This window comes from Oncorhynchus nerka, linkage group LG24 (assembly GCF_034236695.1).
Source record: "Oncorhynchus nerka isolate Pitt River linkage group LG24, Oner_Uvic_2.0, whole genome shotgun sequence".
Lineage (NCBI taxonomy): Eukaryota > Metazoa > Chordata > Actinopteri > Salmoniformes > Salmonidae > Oncorhynchus > Oncorhynchus nerka.
In genome coordinates this window covers 7,757,365-7,783,107 of record NC_088419.1, presented here as the reverse complement: position 1 = coordinate 7,783,107, position 25,743 = coordinate 7,757,365, and the positions used below count along the sequence as shown (strand labels likewise).

The 25,743-nt window shown below is 43.6% G+C and overlaps 1 protein-coding gene across 2 annotated transcripts in view; it reads right to left on the bottom strand.

Annotated features, from left to right (window-relative positions):
* emilin1a (elastin microfibril interfacer 1a) overlaps positions 1-25,743 on the bottom strand; it is an 81,753-nt gene that overhangs the window by 3,863 nt on the left and 52,147 nt on the right. The window contains exons 9-16 of one of the 2 annotated variants that reach the window (XM_065008582.1): positions 25,573-25,621; positions 25,276-25,460; positions 24,969-25,074; positions 7,163-7,378; positions 6,353-6,551; positions 4,154-4,279; positions 3,755-3,772; positions 293-427 (exon numbers count right to left, since the gene is read on the bottom strand). In XM_065008582.1, the coding sequence (XP_064864654.1) occupies positions 293-427; positions 3,755-3,772; positions 4,154-4,279; positions 6,353-6,551; positions 7,163-7,378; positions 24,969-25,074; positions 25,276-25,460; positions 25,573-25,621 (1,034 nt within the window). The remainder of the gene's footprint in view (positions 1-292; positions 428-3,754; positions 3,773-4,153; positions 4,280-6,352; positions 6,552-7,162; positions 7,379-24,968; positions 25,075-25,275; positions 25,461-25,572; positions 25,622-25,743) is intronic. The other variant, XM_065008583.1, reaches the window with a different exon arrangement.

Here is a 25,743-nt window from a genome sequence, read left to right as displayed (position 1 = left end):
GGAGACAGAGACATGGTTCTGGGTTATAATACCAGTAATATTAACTTTCATTTCGATGGACAACGAAGTTGTCAACAACGTAGTAAATAACAGGGATCGTTGGCGTCTCGTGATGAGTTTTGCAGTCAAACAAGCACAGCATATATTTGAATAAACATGCAATAAGAACACAAGCCTTTACTCAAATTGAAAAATGACTCCAGTCTAAGATTTAAGAACTAAGATGGTAAGGTCTTGACAGAGATATATACATGTACAACTCCACTCCTGTTAATAATGCCCAAACACACACCTGTGCCTGGGTTATAGACATCCTTCTCGTTGACAAAGATCTTGTTGAAGACTATGGTTCCAGCCCTGGCCTGAGGGCGGGTCAGAGCTGCTGAGAAGGACAGACGAGGAACGTGGGAGTCTGATCCTGCTGGACCTGGTATCAGGGGAGAGAGGTGTGTTTACTGGTATCGGGGGAGAGAGGTGTGCTTACTGGTATCAGGGGAGAGAGGTGTGTTTACTGGTATCGGGAGAGAGGTGTGTTTACTGGTATCAGGGGAGAGAGGTGTGTTTACTGGTATCAGGGGAGAGAGGTGTGTTTACTGGTATCAGGGGAGAGAGGTGTGTTTACTGGTATCAGGGGAGAGAGGTGTGTTTACTGGTATCGGGGGAGAGAGGTGTGTTTACTGGTATCGGGGAGAGAGGTGTGTTTATCCTGCTGAACCTGGTATCAGGGGAGAGAGGTGTGTTTACTGGTATCAGGGGGAGAGAGGTGTGTTTACTGGTATCAGGGGAGAGAGGTGTTTACTGGTATCAGGGGAGAGAGGTGTGTTTATCCTGCTGAACCTGGTATCAGGGGAGAGAGGTGTGTTTAGAAATGTAGATGTATATAGATGTAGATGTATATAGATGTAGATGTCGATAGATAGATAGAGAGATAGATGTAGCTGTATATAGATATAGATAGATGTAGATGTATATAGATGTAGATAGATAGATGTAGATGTATGTAGATGTAGATAGATGTAGATGTATATAGATGTAGATGTATATAGATGTAGATAGATAGATGTAGATGTATGTAGATGTAGATAGATGTAGATGTATATAGATGTAGATGTATATAGATGTAGATAGGTAGATGTATATAGATGTAGATAGATAGATGTAGATAGATAGATGTAGATGTATATAGATGTAGATAGATGTAAATAGTTAGATGTAGATGTATATAGATGTAGATAGATAGATGTAGATAGATGTAGATGTATATAGATGTAGATGTATATAGATGTAGATAGGTAGATGTATATAGATGTAGATAGATAGATGTAGACAGATATATGTAGATGTATATAGATGTAGATGTATATAGATGTAGATAGGTAGATGTATATAGATGTAGATAGATAGATGTAGATAGGTAGATGTAGATATGTAGATGTATATAGATGTAGATGTAGATGAAGATAGATGTAGATGTATATAGATGTAGATATGTAGATGTATATAGATGTAGATAGGTAGATGTAGATATGTAGATGTATATAGATGTAGATGTAGATGAAGATAGATGTAGATGTATATAGATGTAGATGTATATAGATGTATATAGATGTAGATGTAGATAGATAGATGTATATAGATGTAGATAGATAGATGTAGATGCATATAGATGTAGATGTATATAGATGTAGATGTATATAGATGTATATAGATGTAGATGTAGATAGATAGATGTATATAGATGTAGATAGATAGATGTAGATAGATGTAGATGTATATAGATGTAGATGTATATATATGTAGATAGATAGATATAGATGTATATAGATGTATATAGATGTAGATGTATATGAAGATAGATGTAGATGTAGATGTAGATGAAGATAGATGTAGATGTAGATAGATGTAGATGTATATAGATAGATGTATATAGATGTAGATAGATAGATGTAGATAGATGTAGATGCATATAGATGTAGATGTATATAGATGTAGATGTAGATGTATATAGATGTAGATGTATATAGATGTAGATGTATATGTATATATGCACAATAGGCCAATACATTGGTGGTGTTAGTTAATAAAACATAGCCATTATACACAATACAGCAGATGATGACTTAAATTACTTAAAAGGCTACAGTACATACAGTACATACAATACAGTACATACAGCAGTCCAGTACACAGTATATACAGTACAGCAAATGCAGTACATTCAGGAAATAGAGTACAGTAGAGTACATAAAGTACAGTACATACAGGCACTACAGTACACACAGTACATATAGTACAGTACATACAGCACAGTACAGTACATACAGTACAGTATAGTACATACAGCACATGCAGTACATTCAGAAAATATATGACAGTATAGTACATATAGTACAGTATACACAGTACAGTATAGTACATACAGTACATACAGCACAGTACAGTAGAGTACAGTACATACAGTACAGTACATACAGCACAGTACATAGAGTACATACAGTACAGTATAGTACATACTGTACATATAGTACAGTACATACAGTAGAGTATAGTACATTCAGTACATACAGCACAGTACATAGAGTACATATAGTAGAGTATAGTGCATACAATACAGTACATACAGTAGAGTATAGTACATACAGTACATACAGTACAGTACATACAGTATAGTACATGCAGTACATACAGTACAGTATAGTACATACAGTACATACAGTACAGTACATACAGCACATACAGTACAGTATAGTACATACAGCACATACAGTACAGTACATACAGTACAGTACATACAGCACAGTACATACAGCACAGTACATACAGCACAGTACATACAGTACAGTACATACAGCACAGTACATACAGTACAGTATAGTACATGCAGTACATACAGCACAGTACATACAGTACAGTATAGTACATGCAGTACATATAGTACAGTACATACAGTACAATACATACAGCACAGTACATACAGTACAGTATAGTACATACAGTACATACAGTACAGTACATACAGCACATACAGTACAGTATAGTACATACAGCACATACAGTACAGTACATACAGCACAGTACATACAGCACAGCACATACAGTACAGTACATACAGCACAGTACATACAGTACAGTACATACAGCACAGTACATACAGCACAGTACATACAGCACAGCACATACAGTACAGTACATACAGTACAGTACATACAGCACAGTACATACAGTACAGTATAGTACATACAGTACATACAGCACAGTACATACAGTACAGTATAGTACATGCAGTACATATAGTACAGTACATACAGTACAATACATACAGCACAGTACATACAGTACAGTATAGTACATACAGTACATATAGTACAGTACATACAGTACAGTATAGTATAGTACATACAGTATAGTATAGTACATACAGTACAGTATAGTACATACAGTACAGCACATACAGTACAGTATAGTACATACAGTATAGTAAATACAGTACAGTACATAAAGTATAGTACATACAGTACAGTATAGTACATACAGTACAGCACATACAGTACAGTATAGTACATACAGTATAGTAAATACAGTACAGTACATAAAGTATAGTACATACAGTATAGTACAGAGTATAAACATGAAACGCTAACGAACATAAATGGTGTAATTCAGGATTGGTGTGGGATTCAACTGAGGGCAGATGAGAGAGTATTCACTCAGATCAATGTTAACATTATTAATGAATAGATACATGATAACATACCTTCTTCACCTCTCAGACCTGGGATGAAAGATGAAAAGAAAAATATTCAATAACACAACACTGCTTTAGGGCTCTATACAATCCGCATGGCAGAAGGTTCAGCTCTACTGTGTGAATGAAATTTAGCGGCACACCCTCCTGCTTTAGTGAAGACTGCATTCATGGTAAAGGCTGTATATTCTGGCTCAATACGCTGCGATACAGATTGAATAGAGATCACTTTAGTTCATTTCAGAATTAAATTAATAGTAATGTCATGGTTATCAAACCTTGATTTGAGAGAAAATAAAACCCTGCACTCTGTACTTGTCAGTATCACAAGTCTTTACTGAGACCTCGCAACCTTCCCCAGAGCTTCTGTATCTCTTTGTGATGATCCAATGTGTGTTTTTGTTTTACCTGGAGGTCCCAGGGGCCCCTCTTTGCCAGGTTTGCCTTGGGGCCCTTCTCTTCCTTGGGGTCCCTTTGGCCCGGGGAGTCCAGAGTAGCCCCTCTCTCCTCTCGGACCGGGCAGACCAGGGGAACCTTACACATGGAAGGAAGGGTGGACAGCTGACACAAGCACACACATTTTCTCTTCGAAAATGTTGTTGTTGATATTTGAATACAAAATAAGTATTTGCAAACAGCACTGTACAGCCTTGATATTCAATACAACCATCAAGAAATCATTCCAGAAAACAGAACAGCTAGAAGATAGAAGCACTCGGTACTAAGTTATGAATCTACTTTAGTGAGATAAACCACATGCCTAGAAAACTATTGAGCAAGACACGCCACTGACCCACCACAGACACACCACAGACTACCACAGACCACCACCGACATACCACAGACCACCACAGACACACCACAGACCACCACAGACCACCACCGACATACCACAGACCACCACAGACACACCACAGACCCCCACGGACCACCACAGACACACCACAGACCCCCACGGACCACCACAGACACACCACAGACCACCACAAACACACCACAGACCCCCACGGACCACCACAGACCACCACAGACACACCACAGTCCAGGGTCCAAGGACAAGATAATCTCTCTGCTCCAAATAGTCTAGTCAGCAAGATCCACACCAGAGCAGAAAGTTGAGGAGGACAGTTAAAAACTACCAGACACATAATGGGTTTATTTCTGATCCGTCCTGACCTCGACCATCAACCTCCCTAATGATATCTCTTAACTTCTGCATTCTTGAAATGGGGCTTGGGCATTCTCATACGTACACTATATATACAAAAAAAGCATGTGGACACAACCTAAAAATCGTCTGTCCTTTGTTGCAACACTGATTACCGAGTTCCAAACTGCCTCTGGAAGCAACGTCAACACAAGAACTGTTCGTCAGGAGCTTCATGAAATGGGTTTCCATGGCCGAGCAGCCGCACACAAGCCTAAGATCACCATAGACAATGCCAAGCGTCGGCTGGAGTGGTGTGAAGCTCGCCGCCATTGGACTCTGGGGCATTGAAAACGCATTCTCTGGAGTGATGAATCACGCTTTACCATCTGGCAGTCCGACGGATGAATCTGGGTTTGGCAGATGCCAGGAGAACGCTACCTGCCAGAATGCATAGTGCCAACTGTAAAGTTTGGTGGAGGAGGAATGATGGTCTTGGGATGTTTTTCATGTTTGGGGCTAGGCCCCTTAGTCCCAGTGAAGGGAAATCTTAACACTACAGCATACAATGACATTCTAGGCGATTCTGTGCTTCTAACTTTATGGAAACAGTTTGGTGAAGGATCTTTCCTTGTTTCAGTTTGACAATGCCCCCATGCACAAAGTGAGGTCCATACAGAAATGGTTTGTCGAGATAAGCATGGAAGAATGTGACTGGCCTGCACAGAGCTCTGACCTCAAACCCATCGAAAACCTTGGGATGAATTAGAACGTTGACTGTGAGCCAGGCCTAATCGCCCAACATCAGTGCCCGACCTCACTAATGCTCTTGTGGCTGAATGGAAGCAAGTCCCCGCAGCAATGTTCCAACATCTAGTGGAAAGCCTTCCCAGAAGAGTGCAGGCTGTTATAGCAGCAATGTTCCAACATCTAGTGGAAAGCCTTCCCAGAAGAGTGGAGGCTGTAATAGCAGCAATGTTCCACCATCTAGTGGAAAGCCTTCCCAGAAGAGTGGAGGCTGTTATAGCAGCAACGTTCCAACATCTAGTGGAAAGCCTTTCCAGAAGAGTAGAGACTGTGATAGCAGCAATGTTCCACCATCTAGTGGAAAGCCTTCCCAGAAGAGTGGAGGCTGTTATAGCAGCAATGTTCCAACATCTAGTGGAAAGCCTTCCCAGAAGACTGGAGGCTGTTATAGCAGCAAAGGGGGGGACCAACTCCTTATTAATGCTCATGATTTTGGAATGAGATGTTTGGCAATACTTTTAATCATGTAGTGTATCTTAGACGTGCACTTAACTTCACTCTTAAAGTCCAAATCAACTGAAATAGTATATAGGATGCATTTTATTGTCCCTGAGGAGAAAATTGTCATCAACTCAATGACTTGGCTAGTTACTAAAAGGTCATTTCGCCCAACAATTTGGCACATGCACTTCACCTCCCTTTAGTACACTCACCAACAAAGTCCTGTTGTTTAAAGCTGTGGAACTCCTCGAGGACGTTGAGGACAGAGGTGTTGAGCCTGTTGATGTCAGAGTGAACGTCTGGAAGCTGGACGTGCTGGATGTTGTCGATGGACTCGTCGTGGAAGATGACCGTAGAGTTGAGCGTGTTGACACAGTTCCACAGCCCTGATACGTGTCTGTTCAGCCCCTCCTTGATAATAATAATACAAAATTATTATACTCAACATCAGCCTTTCAAGAATTTCAAGGACAAAACACAAATGTAAAAAAAAAAAAAAAGATTTAAAAAAGTTCCTTAAAAAGAGATTCAGGCCTCCCGGGTGGTGCAGTGGTTAAGGGTGCTGTACTACAGCGCCAGCAGTGCCACCAGAGACTCTGGGTTCGCGCCCAGGCTCTGTCGTAACTGGCCGCGACCGGGAGGTCCGTGGGGCGACGCACAATTGGCCTAGCGTCGTCCGGGTTAGGGAGGGTTTGGCCGGTAGGGAAATCCTTGTCTCATCGCGCACCAGCGACTCCTGTGGCGGGCCGGGCACAGTGCACGCTAACCAAGGTTGCCAGGTGCACGGTGTTTCCTCCGACACATTGGTGCGGCTGGCTTCCGGGTTGGATGCGCGCTGTGTTAAGAAGCAGTACGGCTGGTTGGGTTGTGTATCGGAGGACACATGACTTTCAACCTTCGTCTCTCCCGAGCCCGTACGGGAGTTGTAGCGATGAGACAAGATAGTAGCTACTAAAAACAATTGGATACCACGAAATTGGGGAGAAAAAGGGCTAAAATAAATTTAAAAAAAGGTTCACTACCTTGATCTTGGCCAGGCTGTTGGAGACACCGTCCAGCCGGCCACAGACGTCCTCCATCTTGGAAAGCCTCTTGTCCAGCCCGTCCCCGGAGCGCCAACACTCCCCAATCTCCGTCACGTATTTAGTGGTGATGGTCTTTATCTCACGACCCAGGTCAGTGAAGCGCCCCCTGGTGTCCTTGACGTGTTCGTCCAGCTCTGTCTGCACGTGGTCCAACTTGGGGAAGGAGAGGTTGACAAGTGACTCATTACAATACAATACAGAACTGTGAAATATAACTGTGCAATATAAAATGGATTTGCAGTATACAGGAACCATGTACAGTGCATTCGGAAAGTATTCAGACCACTTGACTTTTTTTCCCCACATTTTGTTACGTTGCAGCCTTATTCTAAAAGGGATGAATTTGTCAATCTACATACAATACCACATCATGACAAAGCAAAAACAGTTTTTTCGATTTTTTTTGCAAAAAAAACCAATATGTAAATATGACATTTATATAAGTATTCAGACCCTTTACTCAGTACTTTGTTGAAGCACCTTTGTGATTGTGATTACAGCCTCGAGTCTTCTTGGGTATTACGCTACAAGCTTGGAAAACCTGTATTTTGGGAGTTTCTCCCATTCTTCTCTGCAGATCCTCTCAAACTCTGTCAGGTTGGATGGGGAGTGTTGCTGCACAGCTATTTTCAGGTCTCTCCAGAGATGTTTGAGCGGGTTCAAGTCTGGGCTCTGGTTGGGCCACTCAAGGACATTCAGAGACTTGTCCCGAAGCCACTCCTGCACTGTCGTGACTGTGTGCTTCGGGATATCGGGTTCCTTGTCACCTCCCTGACCAAGACCCTTCTCCCCCGATTGCTCAGTTTGGCCTGGGCAGCTAGCAATCATTCTGATTGGCTGGGCCTGGCTCCCCAGTGGGTGAACCTGACTCCCCAGTGGGTGGGCCTATGCCCTCCCAGGCCCACCCATGGCTACACCCCTGCCCAGTCATATGAAATCCATAGAATAGGGCCTAATGAATTTATTTCAATTGACTGATTTCCTTATATTAACTGTAACACTGTTCTTGGGGACCTTCAACACTGCAGACATTTTTTGCTACCCTTCCCCAGATCTGTGCTTCAACACAATCCTGTCTCAGAGCTCTACGGACAATACCTTCGACCTCATGGTTTTGTTTTTTTGCTCTGACATGCACTGTCAACTGTGGGACCTTTTAAATAGACAGGTGTGTGCCTTTCCAAATCATGTCCAATCAATTGAATTTACCACAGGTGGACTCCAGGATGCACCTGAGCTAAATGTCGAGGCTCAAAGCAAAGGGTCTGAATATAAGGTATCTTTAAAAGAAAAATGTATAAAAACCTGTTCTTGCTTTGTTTTTTACTGTGTATAGTGTGTAGATTGAGGATTGGGAAGAAGAAAACATTTTTTTTTTTTAATAAAGCTGTAAAGTAACAAAATGTGGAACAAGGGAAGGGTTCTGAATACTTTCTGAATGCACATGTGGATCTACTAAATCTATGGGGGGGCTGTAGGTCATGACTGTATATCTGGCCACACCACCTCATTTCAACATGGACATTTGGGTAATATTTGGTAGAGACGTTGATGAATCAACTTTTTATTCGTCCACTCAAAAAGACAGCCAGAAGATTGTTGAATTCCCGACGCGTTGTCACTGTGCTTTCAACCATCTAGAAGCACGACCAAATTCCAATGGTTTAGGTTGTCATATAAGGGCTCTATTTTAACAAACCTAACACAATGGGAAATCTAAGGGCTCTATTTTAACAAACCTAACGTAGTGGTCAGTCTAAGGGCTCTATTTTAACAAACCTAACGTAGTGGTCAGTCTAAGGGCTCTATTTTAACAAACCTAACGTGGTGGTCAGTCTAAGGGCTCTATTTTAACAAACCTAACGTAGTGGTCAGTCTAAGGGTTCTATTTTAACAAACCTAACGTAGTGGTCATCTAAGGGCTCTATTTTAACAAACCTAACGTAGTGGTCAGTCTAAGGGCTCCATTTAACAAACCTAACGTAGTGGTCAGTCTAAGGGATCTAATAATTTCACAAACCTAACGTAGTGGTCAGTCTAAGGGCTCTATTTTAACAAACCTAAAGTAGTGGTCAGTCTAAGGCATCTAATAATTTAACAAACCTAACGTAGTGGTCAGTCTAAGGCATCTAATAATTTAACAAACCTAACGTAGTGGTCAGTCTAAGGCATCTAATAATTTAACAAACCTAACGTAGTGGTCAGTCTAAGGGATCTAATAATTTAACAAACCTAACACAATGGTCAGTCTAAGGGATCTAATAATTTAACAAACCTAACACAATGGGAAATCTAAGCGCTGGCAGTAGCACTATAGGTCCCTGTTTGTGTCAGAAATATTTCTGCTATATTCACAGCTGTATGATACAATAGCTGGTGGTAGTCCGACTGGGCAGAGATAATAATCATGTAAATATTTTGTATTTTTGTATATTTTATATTTTCCCATGTTTTATGAGTTGGAATAAAAGATCTCAGAAATATACCCACAAAAAGCTTTTTTCTCTCCAATTTTGTGCACAAATTTGTTTACATCCCTGTTAGTGATCCTTTCTCCTTTGCCAAGATAATCTATCTACCTGACAGGTGTGGCATATCAAGAAACTGATTAAACAGCATGATCATTACACACGTGCACCTTGTGCTGTGGACATTAGGACATTACCTAGCATGGGTTGGAGCGAGCAGTCGCATCCGCACTTCGGTCTGCACTTCGGTCTGCAGGTAGTATAACTTTTCATTACATTTCATTATAGTACAACGCTTTGATTTGTCTAATCTTAGCAATTTCTTCTTAGCTAGCTACATAGCCGTCTTTGTATCAAAGATAATTGCGTAATTATCGTATTTCGTTGTCCTAACGTATCTGCCCAGCAGCTAGCCAGCTAGCTAACGCCCACCGTCTACATAGCTAGCTACATAGCCGTCTCTGTATCAAAGATAATTGTGTAGATAATTGTGTAGTCTAGAGCGATTTTCTAGGTTACCTAGCCAGCTATTGTCGTTCTTTTAACGCAACGTAACGTAATCAACACTGCTAGCTAGCTAGCCAGCTAGCCCCTGAATCAACAACGCAGCCAGCTATTTGTCGTCCTTAACGTAGGAGACACTGCTAGCTAGCCAACAGCTAGCCAACGTCTACCGATTAGAACTCAACAACCCGGTCGCATTCCGCCTCGCTCCACAGGTAGTATCACATTTTAATTTCATTTCATTACAGTACAACGGTTTGATTTGTTTGATCGTAGCTAGCTACATAGCTAGCTACATAGCCGTCTCTGTATCAAAGATAATTGTGTAGTCTAGAGCGATTTTCTAGGTTACCTAGCCAGCTATTGTCGTTCTTTTAACGTAACGTAACGTAATCAACAGTGCTAGCTAGCCAGCTAGCCCCCGAATCAACAACGCAGCCACTGCCAGCTAGCCTACAAAGTCAACAACGCAGCCACTGCCAGCTAGCCTACTTCAGCAATACTGTATCATTTTTAATCATTTTAGTCAATAAGATTCTTGCTACGTAAGCTCAACTTTCTGAACATTCGAGACGTGTAGTCCACTTGTCATTCCAATCTCCTTTGCATTAGCGTAGCCTCTTCTGTAGCCTGTCAACTATGTGTCTGTCTATCCCTGTTCTCTCCTCTCTGCACAGACCATACAAACGCTCCACACCGCGTGGCCGCGGCCACCCTAATCTGGTGGTCCCAGCGCGCACGACCCACGTGGAGTTCCAGGTCTCCGGTAGCCTCTGGAACTGCCGATCTGCGGCCAACAAGGCAGAGTTCATCTCAGCCTATGCCTCCCTCCAGTCCCTCGACTTCTTGGCACTGACGGAAACATGGATCACCACAGACAACACTGCTACTCCTACTGCTCTCTCTTCGTCCGCCCACGTGTTCTCGCACACCCCGAGAGCTTCTGGTCAGCGGGGTGGTGGCACCGGGATCCTCATCTCTCCCAAGTGGTCATTCTCTCTTTCTCCCCTTACCCATCTGTCTATCGCCTCCTTTGAATTCCATGCTGTCACAGTTACCAGCCCTTTCAAGCTTAACATCCTTATCATTTATCGCCCTCCAGGTTCCCTCGGAGAGTTCATCAATGAGCTTGATGCCTTGATAAGCTCCTTTCCTGAGGACGGCTCACCTCTCACAGTTCTGGGCGACTTTAACCTCCCCACGTCTACCTTTGACTCATTCCTCTCTGCCTCCTTCTTTCCACTCCTCTCCTCTTTTGACCTCTCCCTCTCACCTTCCCCCCCTACTCACAAGGCAGGCAATACGCTCGACCTCATCTTTACTAGATGCTGTTCTTCCACTAACCTCATTGCAACTCCCCTCCAAGTCTCAGACCACTACCTTGTATCCTTTTCCCTCTCGCTCTCATCCAACACTTCCCACACTGCCCCTACTCGGATGGTTTCGCGCCGTCCCAACCTTCACTCTCTCTCCCCCGCTACTCTCTCCTCTTCCATGCTATCATCTCTTCCCTCTGCTCAAACCTTCTCCAACCTATCTCCTGATTCTGCCTCCTCAACCCTCCTCACCTCCCTTTCTGCATCCTTTGACTCTCTATGTCCCCTATCCTCCAGGCCGGCTCGGTCCTCCCCTCCCGCTCCGTGGCTCGACGACTCATTGCGAGCTCACAGAACAGGGCTCCGGGCAGCCGAGCGGAAATGGAGGAAAACTCGCCTCCCTGCGGACCTGGCATCCTTTCACTCCCTCCTCTCTACATTTTCCTCTTCTGTCGCTGCTGCTAAAGCCACTTTCTACCACTCTAAATTCCAAGCATCTGCCTCTAACCCTAGGAAGCTCTTTGCCACCTTCTCCTCCCTCCTGAATCCCCCTCCCCTCCCCCCTCCTCCCTCTCTGCAGATGACTTCGTCAACCATTTTGAAAAGAAGGTCGACGACATCCGATCCTCGTTTGCTAAGTCAAACGACACCGCTGGTTCTGCTCACACTGCCCTACCCTGTGCTTTGACCTCTTTCCCCCCTCTCTCTCCAGATGAAATCTCGCGTCTTGTGACGGCCGGCCGCCCAACAACCTGCCCGCTTGACCCTATCCCCTCCTCTCTTCTCCAGACCATTTCCGGAGACCTTCTCCCTTACCTCACCTCGCTCATCAACTCATCCCTGACCGCTGGCTACGTCCCTTCCGTCTTCAAGAGAGCGAGAGTTGCACCCCTTCTGAAAAAACCTACACTCGATCCCTCCGATGTCAACAACTACAGACCAGTATCCCTTCTTTCTTTTCTCTCCAAAACCCTTGAATGTGCCGTCCTTGGCCAGCTCTCCCGCTATCTCTCTCAGAATGACCTTCTTGATCCAAATCAGTCAGGTTTCAAGACTAGTCATTCAACTGAGACTGCTCTTCTCTGTATCACGGAGGCGCTCCGCACTGCTAAAGCTAACTCTCTCTCCTCTGCTCTCATCCTTCTAGACCTATCGGCTGCCTTCGATACTGTGAACCATCAGATCCTCCTCTCCACCCTCTCCGAGTTGGGCATCTCCGGCGCGGCCCACGCTTGATTGCGTCCTACCTGACAGGTCGCTCCTACCAGGTGGCGTGGCGAGAATCCGTCTCCTCACCACGTGCTCTCACCACTGGTGTCCCCCAGGGCTCTGTTCTAGGCCCTCTCCTATTCTCGCTATACACCAAGTCACTTGGCTCTGTCATAACCTCACATGGTCTCTCCTATCATTGCTATGCAGACGACACACAATTAATCTTCTCCTTTCCCCCTTCTGATGACCAGGTGGCGAATCGCATCTCTGCATGTCTGGCAGACATATCAGTGTGGATGACGGATCACCACCTCAAGCTGAACCTCGGCAAGACGGAGCTGCTCTTCCTCCCGGGGAAGGACTGCCCGTTCCATGATCTCGCCATCACGGTTGACAACTCCACTGTGTCCTCCTCCCAGAGCGCTAAGAACCTTGGCGTGATCCTGGACAACACCCTGTCGTTCTCAACTAACATCAAGGCGGTGGCCCGTTCCTGTAGGTTCATGCTCTACAACATCCGCAGAGTACGACCCTGCCTCACACAGGAAGCGGCGCAGGTCCTAATCCAGGCACTTGTCATCTCCCGTCTGGATTACTGCAACTCGCTGTTGGCTGGGCTCCCTGCCTGTGCCATTAAACCCCTACAACTCATCCAGAACGCCGCAGCCCGTCTGGTGTTCAACCTTCCCAAGTTCTCTCACGTCACCCCGCTCCTCCGCTCTCTCCACTGGCTTCCAGTTGAAGCTCGCATCCGCTACAAGACCATGGTGCTTGCCTACGGAGCTGTGAGGGGAACGGCACCTCAGTACCTCCAGGCTCTGATCAGGCCCTACACCCAAACAAGGGCACTGCGTTCATCCACCTCTGGCCTGCTCGCCTCCCTACCACTGAGGAAGTACAGTTCCCGCTCAGCCCAGTCAAAACTGTTCGCTGCTCTGGCCCCCCAATGGTGGAACAAACTCCCTCACGACGCCAGGACAGCGGAGTCAATCACCACCTTCCGGAGACACCTGAAACCCCACCTCTTTAAGGAATACCTAGGATAGGATAAAGTAATCCTTCTCAGCCCCCCTTAAAAGATTTAGATGCACTATTGTAAAGTGGCTGCTCCACTGGATGTCATAAGGTGAATGCACCAATTTGTAAGTCGCTCTGGATAAGAGCGTCTGCTAAATGACTTAAATGTAAATGTTAAATGTTAAAATATTCTTTACCTGACTTGATTTTCAAAGATGGCTAGAAATGTACACATTTTGTGTGCTTGTAGGAAGCAACCAATCCCACATTATTAACTAGAAATTACCTATAAACAAAATGTGCACAGGTGACTACATGCAGCCCTCGCTTTGATGACAAAACAAGCGCATATACTCACTACCGCTCATGCTGTAAACACAGTCCAGTTCAAAGTGAACGGCACAAATCCATATATGGCCATGGCTATTTGCATATAGGCCTACTGCAGCTTTGATTGGTTATGGCGCACCTACTGGCCTGAGTCATGCATGTCAATGCAATAGACTCCTACTCCAATACAAAATAACCACCAGTCAGGAGGATCCAGACAGCCCAAGAGGTATGCTGAGCTACGCAGATAAATAGACATATTTTACCTAGAAATAAGCATAATGATTATGGCTCTAGACTGCAGGAAACCGCTATTTTCAGGTGTTTGAATTATTATTTCTTTTTTTATTCAACTTCTGGACAGGGGGCCAAGCACCCCTCCCAGACCACCCCCCAGCCATTCTCGCCTACTTTGTGCACCCTCAGATGTTTTGGGGCTGAATGACGCCCCTGGTTGAGATTACATTAAAAGTACATGGCGCGAGTGATCAATGCTGTTTGAGATTCTGCTCACATTATAACAGCAATTGTGAAAATCTCCACAGACCTGTGACCCTTTGCACGCTTTCTTCAACATGCAAGCTACAACCAGCTATATTTTACCCCGAGTCTCTCTCTAGTTGAGTCTCTCTCTAGTTGAGTCTCTCTCTAATGGAGTCTCTCTCTAGTTGAGTCTCTCTCTAGTTGAGTCTCTCTCTCTAGTTGAGTCTCTCTCTAGTTGAGTCTCTCACTCTAGTTGAATCTCTCTCTAGTTGAGTCTCTCTCTAGTTGAGTCTCTCTAGATGAGTCTCTCTCTCTAGTTGAGTCTCTCTCTCTAGTTGAGTCTCTCTCTCTAGTTGAGTCTCTCTCTAGTTGAGTCTCTCTCTCTAGTTGAGTCTCTCTCTAATTGAGTCTCTCTCTAGTTGAGTCTCTCTCTAGTTGAGTCTCTCTCTAGTTGAGTCTCTCTCTAGTTGAGTCTCTCTAGTTGAGTCTCTCTCTAGTTGAGTATCTCTCTAGTTGAGTCTCTCTCTAGTTGAGTCTCTCTCTAGTTGAGTCTCTCTCTAGTTGAGTCTCTCTCTCTAGTTGAGTCTCTCTAGTTGAGTCTCTCTCTAGTTGAGTCTCTCTCTAGTTGAGTCTCTCTCTCTAGTTGAGTCTCTCTCTAGTTGAGTCTCTCTCTAGTTGAGTCTCTCTAGTTGAGTCTCTCTCTAGTTGAGTCTCTCTCTAGTTGAGTCTCTCTCTAGTTGAGTCTCTCTCTAGTTGAGTCTCTCTCTAATTGAGTCTCTCTCTAGTTGAGTCTCTCTCTAATTGAGTCTCTCTCTAGTTGAGTCTCTCTCTAATTGAGTCTCTCTCTAATTGAGTCTCTCTCTAGTTGAGTCTCTCTCTAGTTGAGTCTCTCTAGTTGAGTCTCTCTCTAGTTGAGTCTCTCTCTCTCTTGAGTCTCTCTCTAATTGAGTCTCTCTCTAGTTGAGTCTCTCTCTAGTTGAGTCTCTCTCTAGTTGAGTCTCTCTAGTTGAGTCTCTCTCTAGTTGAGTCTCTCTCTCTAGTTGAGTCTCTCTCTCTAGTTGAGTCTCTCTCTAATTGAGTCTCTCTCTAGTTGAGTCTCTCTCTAGTTGAGTCTCTCTCTAGTTGAGTCTCTCTCTAATTGAGTCTCTCTATAGTTGAGTCTCTCTCTAATTGAGTCTCTCTATAGTTGAGTCTCTCTCTAATTGAGTCTCTCTATAGTTGAGTCTCTCTCTAATTGAGTCTCTCTATAGTTGAGTCTCTCTCTAATTGAGTCTCTCTATAGTTGAGTCTCTCTCTAATTGAGTCTCTCTATAGTTGAGTCTCTCTCTAATTGAGTCTCTCTATAGTTGAGTCTCTCTCTAATTGAGTCTCTCTCTAGTTGAGTCTCTCTCTAATTGAGTCTCTCTCTAGTTGAGTCTCTCTCTATTTGAGTCTCTCTCTAGTTGAGTCTCTCTAGTTGAGTCTCTCTCTAGTTGAGTCTCTCTCTAGTTGAGTCTCTCTAGTTGAGTCTCTCTCTAGTTGAGTCTCTCTCTCTAGTTGAGTCTCTCTCTAATTGAGTCTCTCTCTATTTGAGTCTCTCTCTAGTTGAGTCTCTCTCTAATTGAGTCTCTCTCTAGTTGAGTCTCTCTCTAATTGAGTCTCTCTCTAATTGAGTCTCTCTCTAGTTGAGTCTCTCTCTAGTTGAGTCTCTCTCTAGTTGAGTCTCTCTAGTTGAGTCTCTCTCTAGTTGAGTCTCTATCTCTCGTTGAGTCTCTCTCTAATTGAGTCTCTCTCTAGTTGAGTCTCTCTCTAGTTGAGTCTCTCTAGTTGAGTCTCTCTCTAGTTGAGTCTCTCTCTCTAGTTGAGTCTCTCTCTCTAGTTGAGTCTCTCTCTAATTGAGTCTCTCTCTAGTTGAGTCTCTCTCTAGTTGAGTCTCTCTCTAGTTGAGTCTCTCTCTAATTGAGTCTCTCTATAGTTGAGTCTCTCTCTAATTGAGTCTCTCTATAGTTGAGTCTCTCTCTAATTGAGTCTCTCTATAGTTGAGTCTCTCTCTAATTGAGTCTCTCTATAGTTGAGTATCTCTCTAATTGAGTCTCTCTATAGTTGAGTCTCTCTCTAATTGAGTCTCTCTATAGTTGAGTCTCTCTCTAATTGAGTCTCTCTCTAGTTGAGTCTCTCTCTAGTTGAGTCTCTCTCTAGTTGAGTCTCTCTCTAGTTGAGTCTCTCTCTCTAGTTGAGTCTCTCTCTAGTTGAGTCTCTCTCTAGTTGAGTCTCTCTCTAGTTGAGTCTCTCTCTAGTTGAGTCTCTCTCTAGTTGAGTCTCTCTAGTTGAGTCTCTCTCTAGTTGAGTCTCTCTCTAGTTGAGTCTCTCTCTAGTTGAGTCTCTCTCTAGTTGAGTCTCTCTAGTTGAGTCTCTCTAGTTGAGTCTCTCTAGTTGAGTCTCTCTCTAGTTGAGTCTCTCTCTAGTTGAGTCTCTCTCTAGTTGAGTCTCTCTCTAGTTGAGTCTCTCTCTAGTTGAGTCTCTCTCTAGTTGAGTCTCTCTCTCTCTAGTTGAGTCTCTCTCTAGTTGAGTCTCTCTCTAGTTGAGTCTCTCTCTAGTTGAGTCTCTCTCTAGTTGAGTCTCTCTCTAGTTGAGTCTCTCTCTAGTTGAGTCTCTCTCTAGTTGAGTCTCTCTCTAGTTGAGTCTCTCTCTAGTTGAGTCTCTCTCTTGAGTCTCTCTAGTTGAGTCTCTCTCTAGTTGAGTCTCTCTCTAGTTGAGTCTCTCTCTCTCTCTTGAGTCTCTCTAGTTGAGTCTCTCTCTAGTTGAGTCTCTCTCTAGTTGAGTCTCTCTCTAGTTGAGTCTCTCTCTAGTTGAGTCTCTCTCTAGTTGAGTCTCTCTCTAGTTGAGTCTCTCTAGTTGAGTCTCTCTCTAGAGTCTCTCTCTAGTTGAGTCTCTCTCTAGTTGAGTCTCTCTCTAGTTGAGTCTCTCTCTCTCTCTATTGAGTCTCTCTATAGTTGAGTCTCTCTAATTGAGTCTCTCTATAGTTGAGTCTCTCTCTAGTTGAGTCTCTCTCTAGTTGAGTCTCTCTCTAATTGAGTCTCTCTCTAGTTGAGTCTCTCTCTAGTTGAGTCTCTCTATAGTTGAGTCTCTCTCTAATTGAGTCTGTTGAGTCTCTCTCTAGTTGAGTCTCTCTCTAGTTGAGTCTCTCTCTAGTTGAGTCTCTCTAGTTGAGTCTCTCTCTAGTTGAGTCTCTCTCTAGTTGAGTCTCTCTCTAGTTGAGTCTCTCTCTAGTTGAGTCTCTCTCTAGTTGAGTCTCTCTCTAGTCTCTCTCTAGTTGAGTCTCTCTCTAGTTGAGTCTCTCTCTAGTTGAGTCTCTCTCTAGTTGAGTCTCTCTCTAGTTGAGTCTCTCTCTAGTTGAGTCTCTCTCTAGTTGAGTCTCTCTCTAGTTGAGTCTCTCTCTAGTTGAGTCTCTCTCTAGTTGAGTCTCTCTCTAGTTGAGTCTCTCTAGTTGAGTCTCTCTCTAGTTGAGTCTCTCTCTAGTCTCTCTCTAGTTGAGTCTCTCTCTAGTTGAGTCTCTCTAGTTGAGTCTCTCTCTAGTTGAGTCTCTCTAGTTGAGTCTCTCTCTAGTTGAGTCTCTCTCTAGTTGAGTCTCTCTCTAGTTGAGTCTCTCTCTAGTTGAGTCTCTCTCTAGTTGAGTCTCTCTAGTTGAGTCTCTCTCTAGTTGAGTCTCTCTCTAGTTGAGTCTCTCTAATTGAGTCTCTCTCTAGTTGAGTCTCTCTAGTTGAGTCTCTCTAGTTGAGTCTCTCTCTAGTTGAGTCTCTCTCTAGTTGAGTCTCTCTCTAATTGAGTCTCTCTATAGTTGAGTCTCTCTCTCTAGTTGAGTCTCTCTCTAGTTGAGTCTCTCTCTAGTTGAGTCTCTCTCTAGTTGAGTCTCTCTCTAGTTGAGTCTCTCTCTAGTTGAGTCTCTCTAGTTGAGTCTCTCTAGTTGAGTCTCTCTCTAGTTGAGTCTCTCTCTAGTTGAGTCTCTCTCTCTCTCTAGTTGAGTCTCTCTCTAGTTGAGTCTCTCTCTAGTTGAGTCTCTCTCTAGTTGAGTCTCTCTCTAGTTGAGTCTCTCTCTAGTTGAGTCTCTCTCTAGTTGAGTCTCTCTAGTTGAGTCTCTCTCTAGTTGAGTCTCTCTCTAGTTGAGTCTCTCTAGTTGAGTCTCTCTCTAGTTGAGTCTCTCTCTAGTTGAGTCTCTCTCTAATTGAGTCTCTCTCTAGTTGAGTCTCTCTATAGTTGAGTCTCTCTCTAATTGAGTCTCTCTATAGTTGAGTCTCTCTCTAGTTGAGTCTCTCTATAGTTGAGTCTCTCTCTAGTTGAGTCTCTCTATAGTTGAGTCTCTCTCTAGTTGAGTCTCTCTCTAATTGAGTCTCTCTATAGTTGAGTCTCTCTCTAGTTGAGTCTCTCTCTAGTTGAGTCTCTCTCTAGTTGAGTCTCTCTAGTTGAGTCTCTCTCTAGTTGAGTCTCTCTCTAGTTGAGTCTCTCTCTAGTTGAGTCTCTCTAGTTGAGTCTCTCTCTAGTTGAGTCTCTCTCTAGTTGAGTCTCTCTCTAGTTGAGTCTCTCTCTAGTTGAGTCTCTCTCTAGTTGAGTCTCTCTCTAATTGAGTCTCTCTAGTTGAGTCTCTCTCTAAGAGTCTCTCTCTAATTGAGTCTCTCTCTAGTTGAGTCTCTCTCTAGTTGAGTCTCTCTCTAGTTGAGTCTCTCTCTCTCTCTCTAGTTGAGTCTCTCTCTAATTGAGTCTCTCTAGTTGAGTCTCTCTCTAATTGAGTCTCTCTATAGTTGAGTCTCTCTCTAGTTGAGTCTCTCTCTAGTTGAGTCTCTCTCTAGTTGAGTCTCTCTCTAGTTGAGTCTCTCTCTAGTTGAGTCTCTCTCTAGTTGAGTCTCTCTGAGTCTCTCTCTAGTTGAGTCTCTCTCTAGTTGAGTCTCTCTCTTTGAGTCTCTCTCTAGTTGAGTCTCTCTCTAGTTGAGTCTCTCTCTAGTTGAGTCTCTCTCTAGTTGAGTCTCTCTCTCTAGTTGAGTCTCTCTCTAGTTGAGTCTCTCTCTAGTTGAGTCTCTCTCTAGTTGAGTCTCTCTCTCTAGTTGAGTCTCTCTCTAGTTGAGTCTCTCTCTAGTTGAGTCTCTCTCTAGTTGAGTCTCTCTCTAGTTGAGTCTCTCTAGTTGAGTCTCTCTAGTTGAGTCTCTCTCTAGTTGAGTCTCTCTCTAGTTGAGTCTCTCTCTAGTTGAGTCTCTCTCTAGTTGAGTCTCTCTCTTGAGTCTCTCTAGTTGAGTCTCTCTAGTTGAGTCTCTCTCTAGTTGAGTCTCTCTCTAGTTGAGTCTCTCTTGAGTCTAGTTGAGTCTCTCTAGTTGAGTCTCTCTCTAGTTGAGTCTCTCTCTAGTTGAGTCTCTCTCTAGTTGAGTCTCTCTCTAGTTGAGTCTCTCTCTCTAGTTGAGTCTCTCTCTAGTTGAGTCTCTCTATAGTTGAGTCTCTCTCTAATTGAGTCTCTCTATAGTTGAGTCTCTCTCTAATTGAGTCTCTCTATAGTTGAGTCTCTCTCTAATTGAGTCTCTCTAGTTGAGTCTCTCTCTATTGAGTCTCTCTCTAGTTGAGTCTCTCTCTAGTTGAGTCTCTCTAGTTGAGTCTCTCTAATTGAGTCTCTCTCTAGTTGAGTCTCTCTCTTGAGTCTCTCTCTAGTTGAGTCTCTCTCTAGTTGAGTCTCTCTCTAGTTGAGTCTCTCTCTAGTTGAGTCTCTCTAGTTGAGTCTCTCTCTAGTTGAGTCTCTCTCTCTCTCTAGTTGAGTCTCTCTCTAGTTGAGTCTCTCTCTAGTTGAGTCTCTCTCTATTGAGTCTCTCTCTAGTTGAGTCTCTCTCTAGTTGAGTCTCTCTCTAGTTGAGTCTCTCTATAGTTGAGTCTCTCTCTAGTTGAGTCTCTCTCTCTAGTTGAGTCTCTCTCTAGTTGAGTCTCTCTCTCTCTAGTTGAGTCTCTCTCTAGTTGAGTCTCTCTCTAGTTGAGTCTCTCTCTAGTTGAGTCTCTCTCTAGTTGAGTCTCTCTCTCTAGTTGAGTCTCTCTAGTTGAGTCTCTCTCTAGTTGAGTCTCTCTCTAGTTGAGTCTCTCTCTAGTTGAGTCTCTCTCTAATTGAGTCTCTCTCTAGTTGAGTCTCTCTCTAGTTGAGTCTCTCTCTAGTTGAGTCTCTCTCTAATTGAGTCTCTCTCTAGTTGAGTCTCTCTCTAGTTGAGTCTCTCTATAGTTGAGTCTCTCTCTAGTTGAGTCTCTCTAGTTGAGTCTCTCTCTAGTTGAGTCTCTCTATAGTTGAGTCTCTCTCTAGTTGAGTCTCTCTATAGTTGAGTCTCTCTCTAGTTGAGTCTCTCTCTAGTTGAGTCTCTCTCTAGTTGAGTCTCTCTCTAGTTGAGTCTCTCTCTAGTTGAGTCTCTCTCTAGTTGAGTCTCTCTCTAGTTGAGTCTCTCTCTAGTTGAGTCTCTCTCTAGTTGAGTCTCTCTCTAGTTGAGTCTCTCTCTAGTTGAGTCTCTCTCTAGTTGAGTCTCTCTCTAGTTGAGTCTCTCTCTAGTTGAGTCTCTCTCTCTAGTTGAGTCTCTCTCTAGTTGAGTCTCTCTCTAGTTGAGTCTCTCTCTAGTTGAGTCTCTCTCTAGTTGAGTCTCTCTCTAGTTGAGTCTCTCTCTAGTTGAGTCTCTCTCTAGTTGAGTCTCTCTCTAGTTGAGTCTCTCTCTCTCTCTAGTTGAGTCTCTCTCTAGTTGAGTCTCTCTCTAGTTGAGTCTCTCTCTAGTTGAGTGAGTCTCTCTCTAGTTGAGTCTCTCTCTAGTTGAGTCTCTCTCTAGTTGAGTCTCTCTCTAGTTGAGTCTCTCTCTAGTTGAGTCTCTCTAGTTGAGTCTCTCTCTAGTTGAGTCTCTCTCTAGTTGAGTCTCTCTCTAATTGAGTCTCTCTCTAGTTGAGTCTCTCTCTAGTTGAGTCTCTCTCTAGTTGAGTCTCTCTCTAGTTGAGTCTCTCTCTTGAGTCTCTCTCTAGTTGAGTCTCTCTCTAGTTGAGTCTCTCTCTAGTTGAGTCTCTCTCTAGTTGAGTCTCTCTCTAGTTGAGTCTCTCTCTAGTTGAGTCTCTCTCTCTCTAGTTGAGTCTCTCTCTAGTTGAGTCTCTCTATAGTTGAGTCTCTCTCTAGTTGAGTCTCTCTCTAGTTGAGTCTCTCTCTAATTGAGTCTCTCTCTAGTTGAGTCTCTCTCTAGTCTGTTGAGTCTCTAATTGAGTCTCTCTATAGTTGAGTCTCTCTATAGTTGAGTCTCTCTCTAGTTGAGTCTCTCTCTAGTTGAGTCTCTCTCTAGTTGAGTCTCTCTCTAGTTGAGTCTCTCTCTAGTTGAGTCTCTCTCTAGTTGAGTCTCTCTCTAGTTGAGTCTCTCTCTCTAGTTGAGTCTCTCTCTAGTTGAGTCTCTCTCTAGTTGAGTCTCTCTCTAGTTGAGTCTCTCTCTAGTTGAGTCTCTCTCTAGTTGAGTCTCTCTCTAGTTGAGTCTCTCTCTAGTTGAGTCTCTCTCTAGTTGAGTCTCTCTCTAGTCTCTCTCTCTCTCTAGTTGAGTCTCTCTCTAGTTGAGTCTCTCTCTAGTTGAGTCTCTCTCTAGTTGAGTCTCTCTCTAGTTGAGTCTCTCTCTAGTTGAGTCTCTCTATAGTTGAGTCTCTCTAATTGAGTCTCTCTAGTTGAGTCTCTCTAGTTGAGTCTCTCTATAGTTGAGTCTCTCTCTAGTTGAGTCTCTCTATAGTTGAGTCTCTCTCTAGTTGAGTCTCTCTATAGTTGAGTCTCTCTATAGTTGAGTCTCTCTCTAGTTGAGTCTCTCTCTAGTTGAGTCTCTCTCTAGTTGAGTCTCTCTCTAATTGAGTCTCTCTAGTTGAGTCTCTCTCTAGTTGAGTCTCTCTCTAGTTGAGTCTCTCTAGTTGAGTCTCTCTCTAGTTGAGTCTCTCTCTAGTTGAGTCTCTCTCTAGTTGAGTCTCTCTCTAGTTGAGTCTCTCTCTAGTTGAGTCTCTCTCTAGTTGAGTCTCTCTCTAGTTGAGTCTCTCTCTAGTTGAGTCTCTCTCTAGTTGAGTCTCTCTCTAATTGAGTCTCTCTCTAGTTGAGTCTCTCTCTAGTTGAGTCTCTCTCTAGTTGAGTCTCTCTAGTTGAGTCTCTCTCTAGTTGAGTCTCTCTCTAGTTGAGTCTCTCTCTAGTTGAGTCTCTCTCTAGTTGAGTCTCTCTCTAGTTGAGTCTCTCTCTAATTGAGTCTCTCTCTAGTTGAGTCTCTCTCTAGTTGAGTCTCTCTCTAGTTGAGTCTCTCTCTAGTTGAGTCTCTCTCTAGTTGAGTCTCTCTCTAGTTGAGTCTCTCTCTAGTTGAGTCTCTCTAATTGAGTCTGAGTCTCTCTCTAGTTGAGTCTCTCTCTAGTTGAGTCTCTCTCTAGTTGAGTCTCTCTCTAGTTGAGTCTCTCTCTAGTTGAGTCTCTCTATAGTTGAGTCTCTCTAGTTGAGTCTCTCTCTAGTTGAGTCTCTCTCTAGTTGAGTCTCTCTCTAATTGAGTCTCTCTCTAGTTGAGTCTCTCTATAGTTGAGTCTCTCTCTAGTTGAGTCTCTCTCTAGTTGAGTCTCTCTAATTGAGTCTCTCTCTAGTTGAGTCTCTCTAATTGAGTCTCTCTCTAGTTGAGTCTCTCTCTAATTGAGTCTCTCTCTAGTTGAGTCTCTCTATAGTCATGGCTTTAAAAGGTTTTTACATCAAAGTATCGATTTTGCTCTGCGTTCAAGGCTTATTTTGACGCGGTGATATAGATCCATCTGATTGGCCAGCGGTACGCCTATAGCTGCACTTGATTTGCTCTCTGGGTTTGCAGACTTCTACCTTCAGACATATGAATGGGAACACTTTGTCTTCCCGGCTGAATCAAATACACAGTATTTACAGTACAATACAGTACGGTGGTACAGCACAAACAAAAAAGAGCGTTGTTTTTTTTTACAGACATTTTGGGGGATTGACTGGTTGGTTACCACTGCCCAGTGGCCTATATACATTGTCTATTTGTAGTTGAACCCTAGGTTGAATTAGAACAATTGCTGTTGATGACTTTGCTATTTTTTTTAAATTATAGAGTATGGTACATTTCATTTGCTTTGTAAAACCTACCCTTTGGAATGACTTCGATAGCAACTGTAAAACTATTTAGCTATTAAGAGATCTCGCAATAATCATTCGCACGATAGCACATTGGTAGCAGTCAGTGACAAATATCAATCCTAAGAAAGGCTGGGCTTGGTTAAAACCCTGGAAGGGTCTCTCCAAAGACCAGCTGTAGATAGATCAACTCTCCAGTAGGAGGTGCTGTAGATAGATCAACTCTCCTAGTAGGAGGTGCTGTTGATACATCAACTCTCCAGTAGGAGGTGCTGTAGACAGATCAACTCTCCAGTAGGAGGTGCTGTAGATAGATCAACTCTCCAGTAGGAGGTGCTGTAGACAGATCAACTATCCAGTAGGAGGTGCTGTAGATAGATCAACTCTCCAGTAGGAGGTGCTGTAGAAAGATCAACTCTCCAGTAGGAGGTGCTGTAGAAAGATCAACTCTCCAGTAGGAGGTGCTGTAGATACATCAACTCTCCAGTAGGAGGTGCTGTAGATAGATCAACTCTCCAGTAGGAGGTGCTGTAGACAGATCAACTATCCAATAGGAGGTGCTGTAGATAGATCAACTCTCCAGTAGGAGGTGCTGTAGACAGGTCAACTCTCCAGTAGGAGGTGCTGTAGACAGATCAACTCTCCAGTAGGAGGTGCTGTAGACAGATCAACTCTCCAGTAGGAGGTGCTGTAGATAGATCAACTCTCCAGTAGGAGGTGCTGTTGATAGATCAACTCTCCAGTAGGAGGTGCTGTAGATACATCAACTCTCCAGTAGGAGGTGCTGTAGACAGATCAACTCTCCAGTAGGAGGTGCTGTAGATAGATCAACTCTCCAGTAGGAGGTGCTGTAGATACAACAACTCTCCAGGCATGAGGTGTTGTAGATACATCAACTCTCCAGTAGGAGGTGCTGTAGACAGATCAAATCTCCAGGCATGAGGTGCTGTAGACAGATCAACTCTCCAGTAGGAGGTGCTGTAATGTAGATACATCAACTCTCCAGGAGGAGGTGCTGTAGATACATCAACTCTCCAGTAGGAGTTGCTGCCCAGCCTATAGTTGAAAATTGGTTACCATGATGACCTAATCCTGTGGTTGAAATTTCAGCCTCTATACAACAGTTGATGACGTAGATTCCACATCACAATACTTTGACATATTACGTTGAAACAACTTTGAAACAACTTTGAAACATGTTGAAACAATGTTGATTCAAACAGTTTCTGCCCAGTGGGAATTGTCTTTCTGCAAACAATGCAAACGCAGTACACTTTCTGTTAAAAACAGACAATAAAAGTATATCTAACCTCAGACATGATGTTATCCTTGGTAGAGCCCAGGTCTGTGATGGTGTTGCCATGCCTCTGGACTGTATGACCTAGCCCCTTCACAGAGTCATTCAGGGTAGTAAACCTGTACAACAGTGGTGGGTTATACTAATGATATAACATCTAATATCAAATCAGATCATCTTGTCTGTTTTATCAGAGGATATGCGTCCCAAATGGGACCCTAGTTAATTTATAGTGCACTACTTTATAGCTCAGAGAGCCCAAAAGTAGTGCACTACATAGGGAATAATAGTGCCATTTGGAACGCAGCGGGAAGATTTACCTGATGGTGAACTTGGATAGTTCCCCCTGGATGGATTTCAGGTCCGTGCCCAACCGTCCGTGGAGGGTCGTATGTCCGTCCAGGTTTTTCTTTAGGTCCGTCAGGCCGGTCTTACAGTTCCCTGTACACTCCTCCACTTCCTCCTTCAGCCTCCCCACTTCCTCCTTCAGCCTCCCCACTTCCTCCTTTTAGATAACAAACATACACAGCTATATATTCACACGTGACAGATACAACTACAGATGAGTAAACATTAACATATAGTCATCAAAATGACTTTTCATTCATGTCATTTACCTGCAGGTTGGAGCACAGCTGGGAACAAGAAGAGTCTTCAGAGTCAAACCTGTTGAGAGCAAGATGGCGGCTGTTACTGTGGTGAAAGACACTATGCTCATTTTACTTTGCTATTCAATAACTACACACACACACACACACACACACACACACACACACACACACACACAC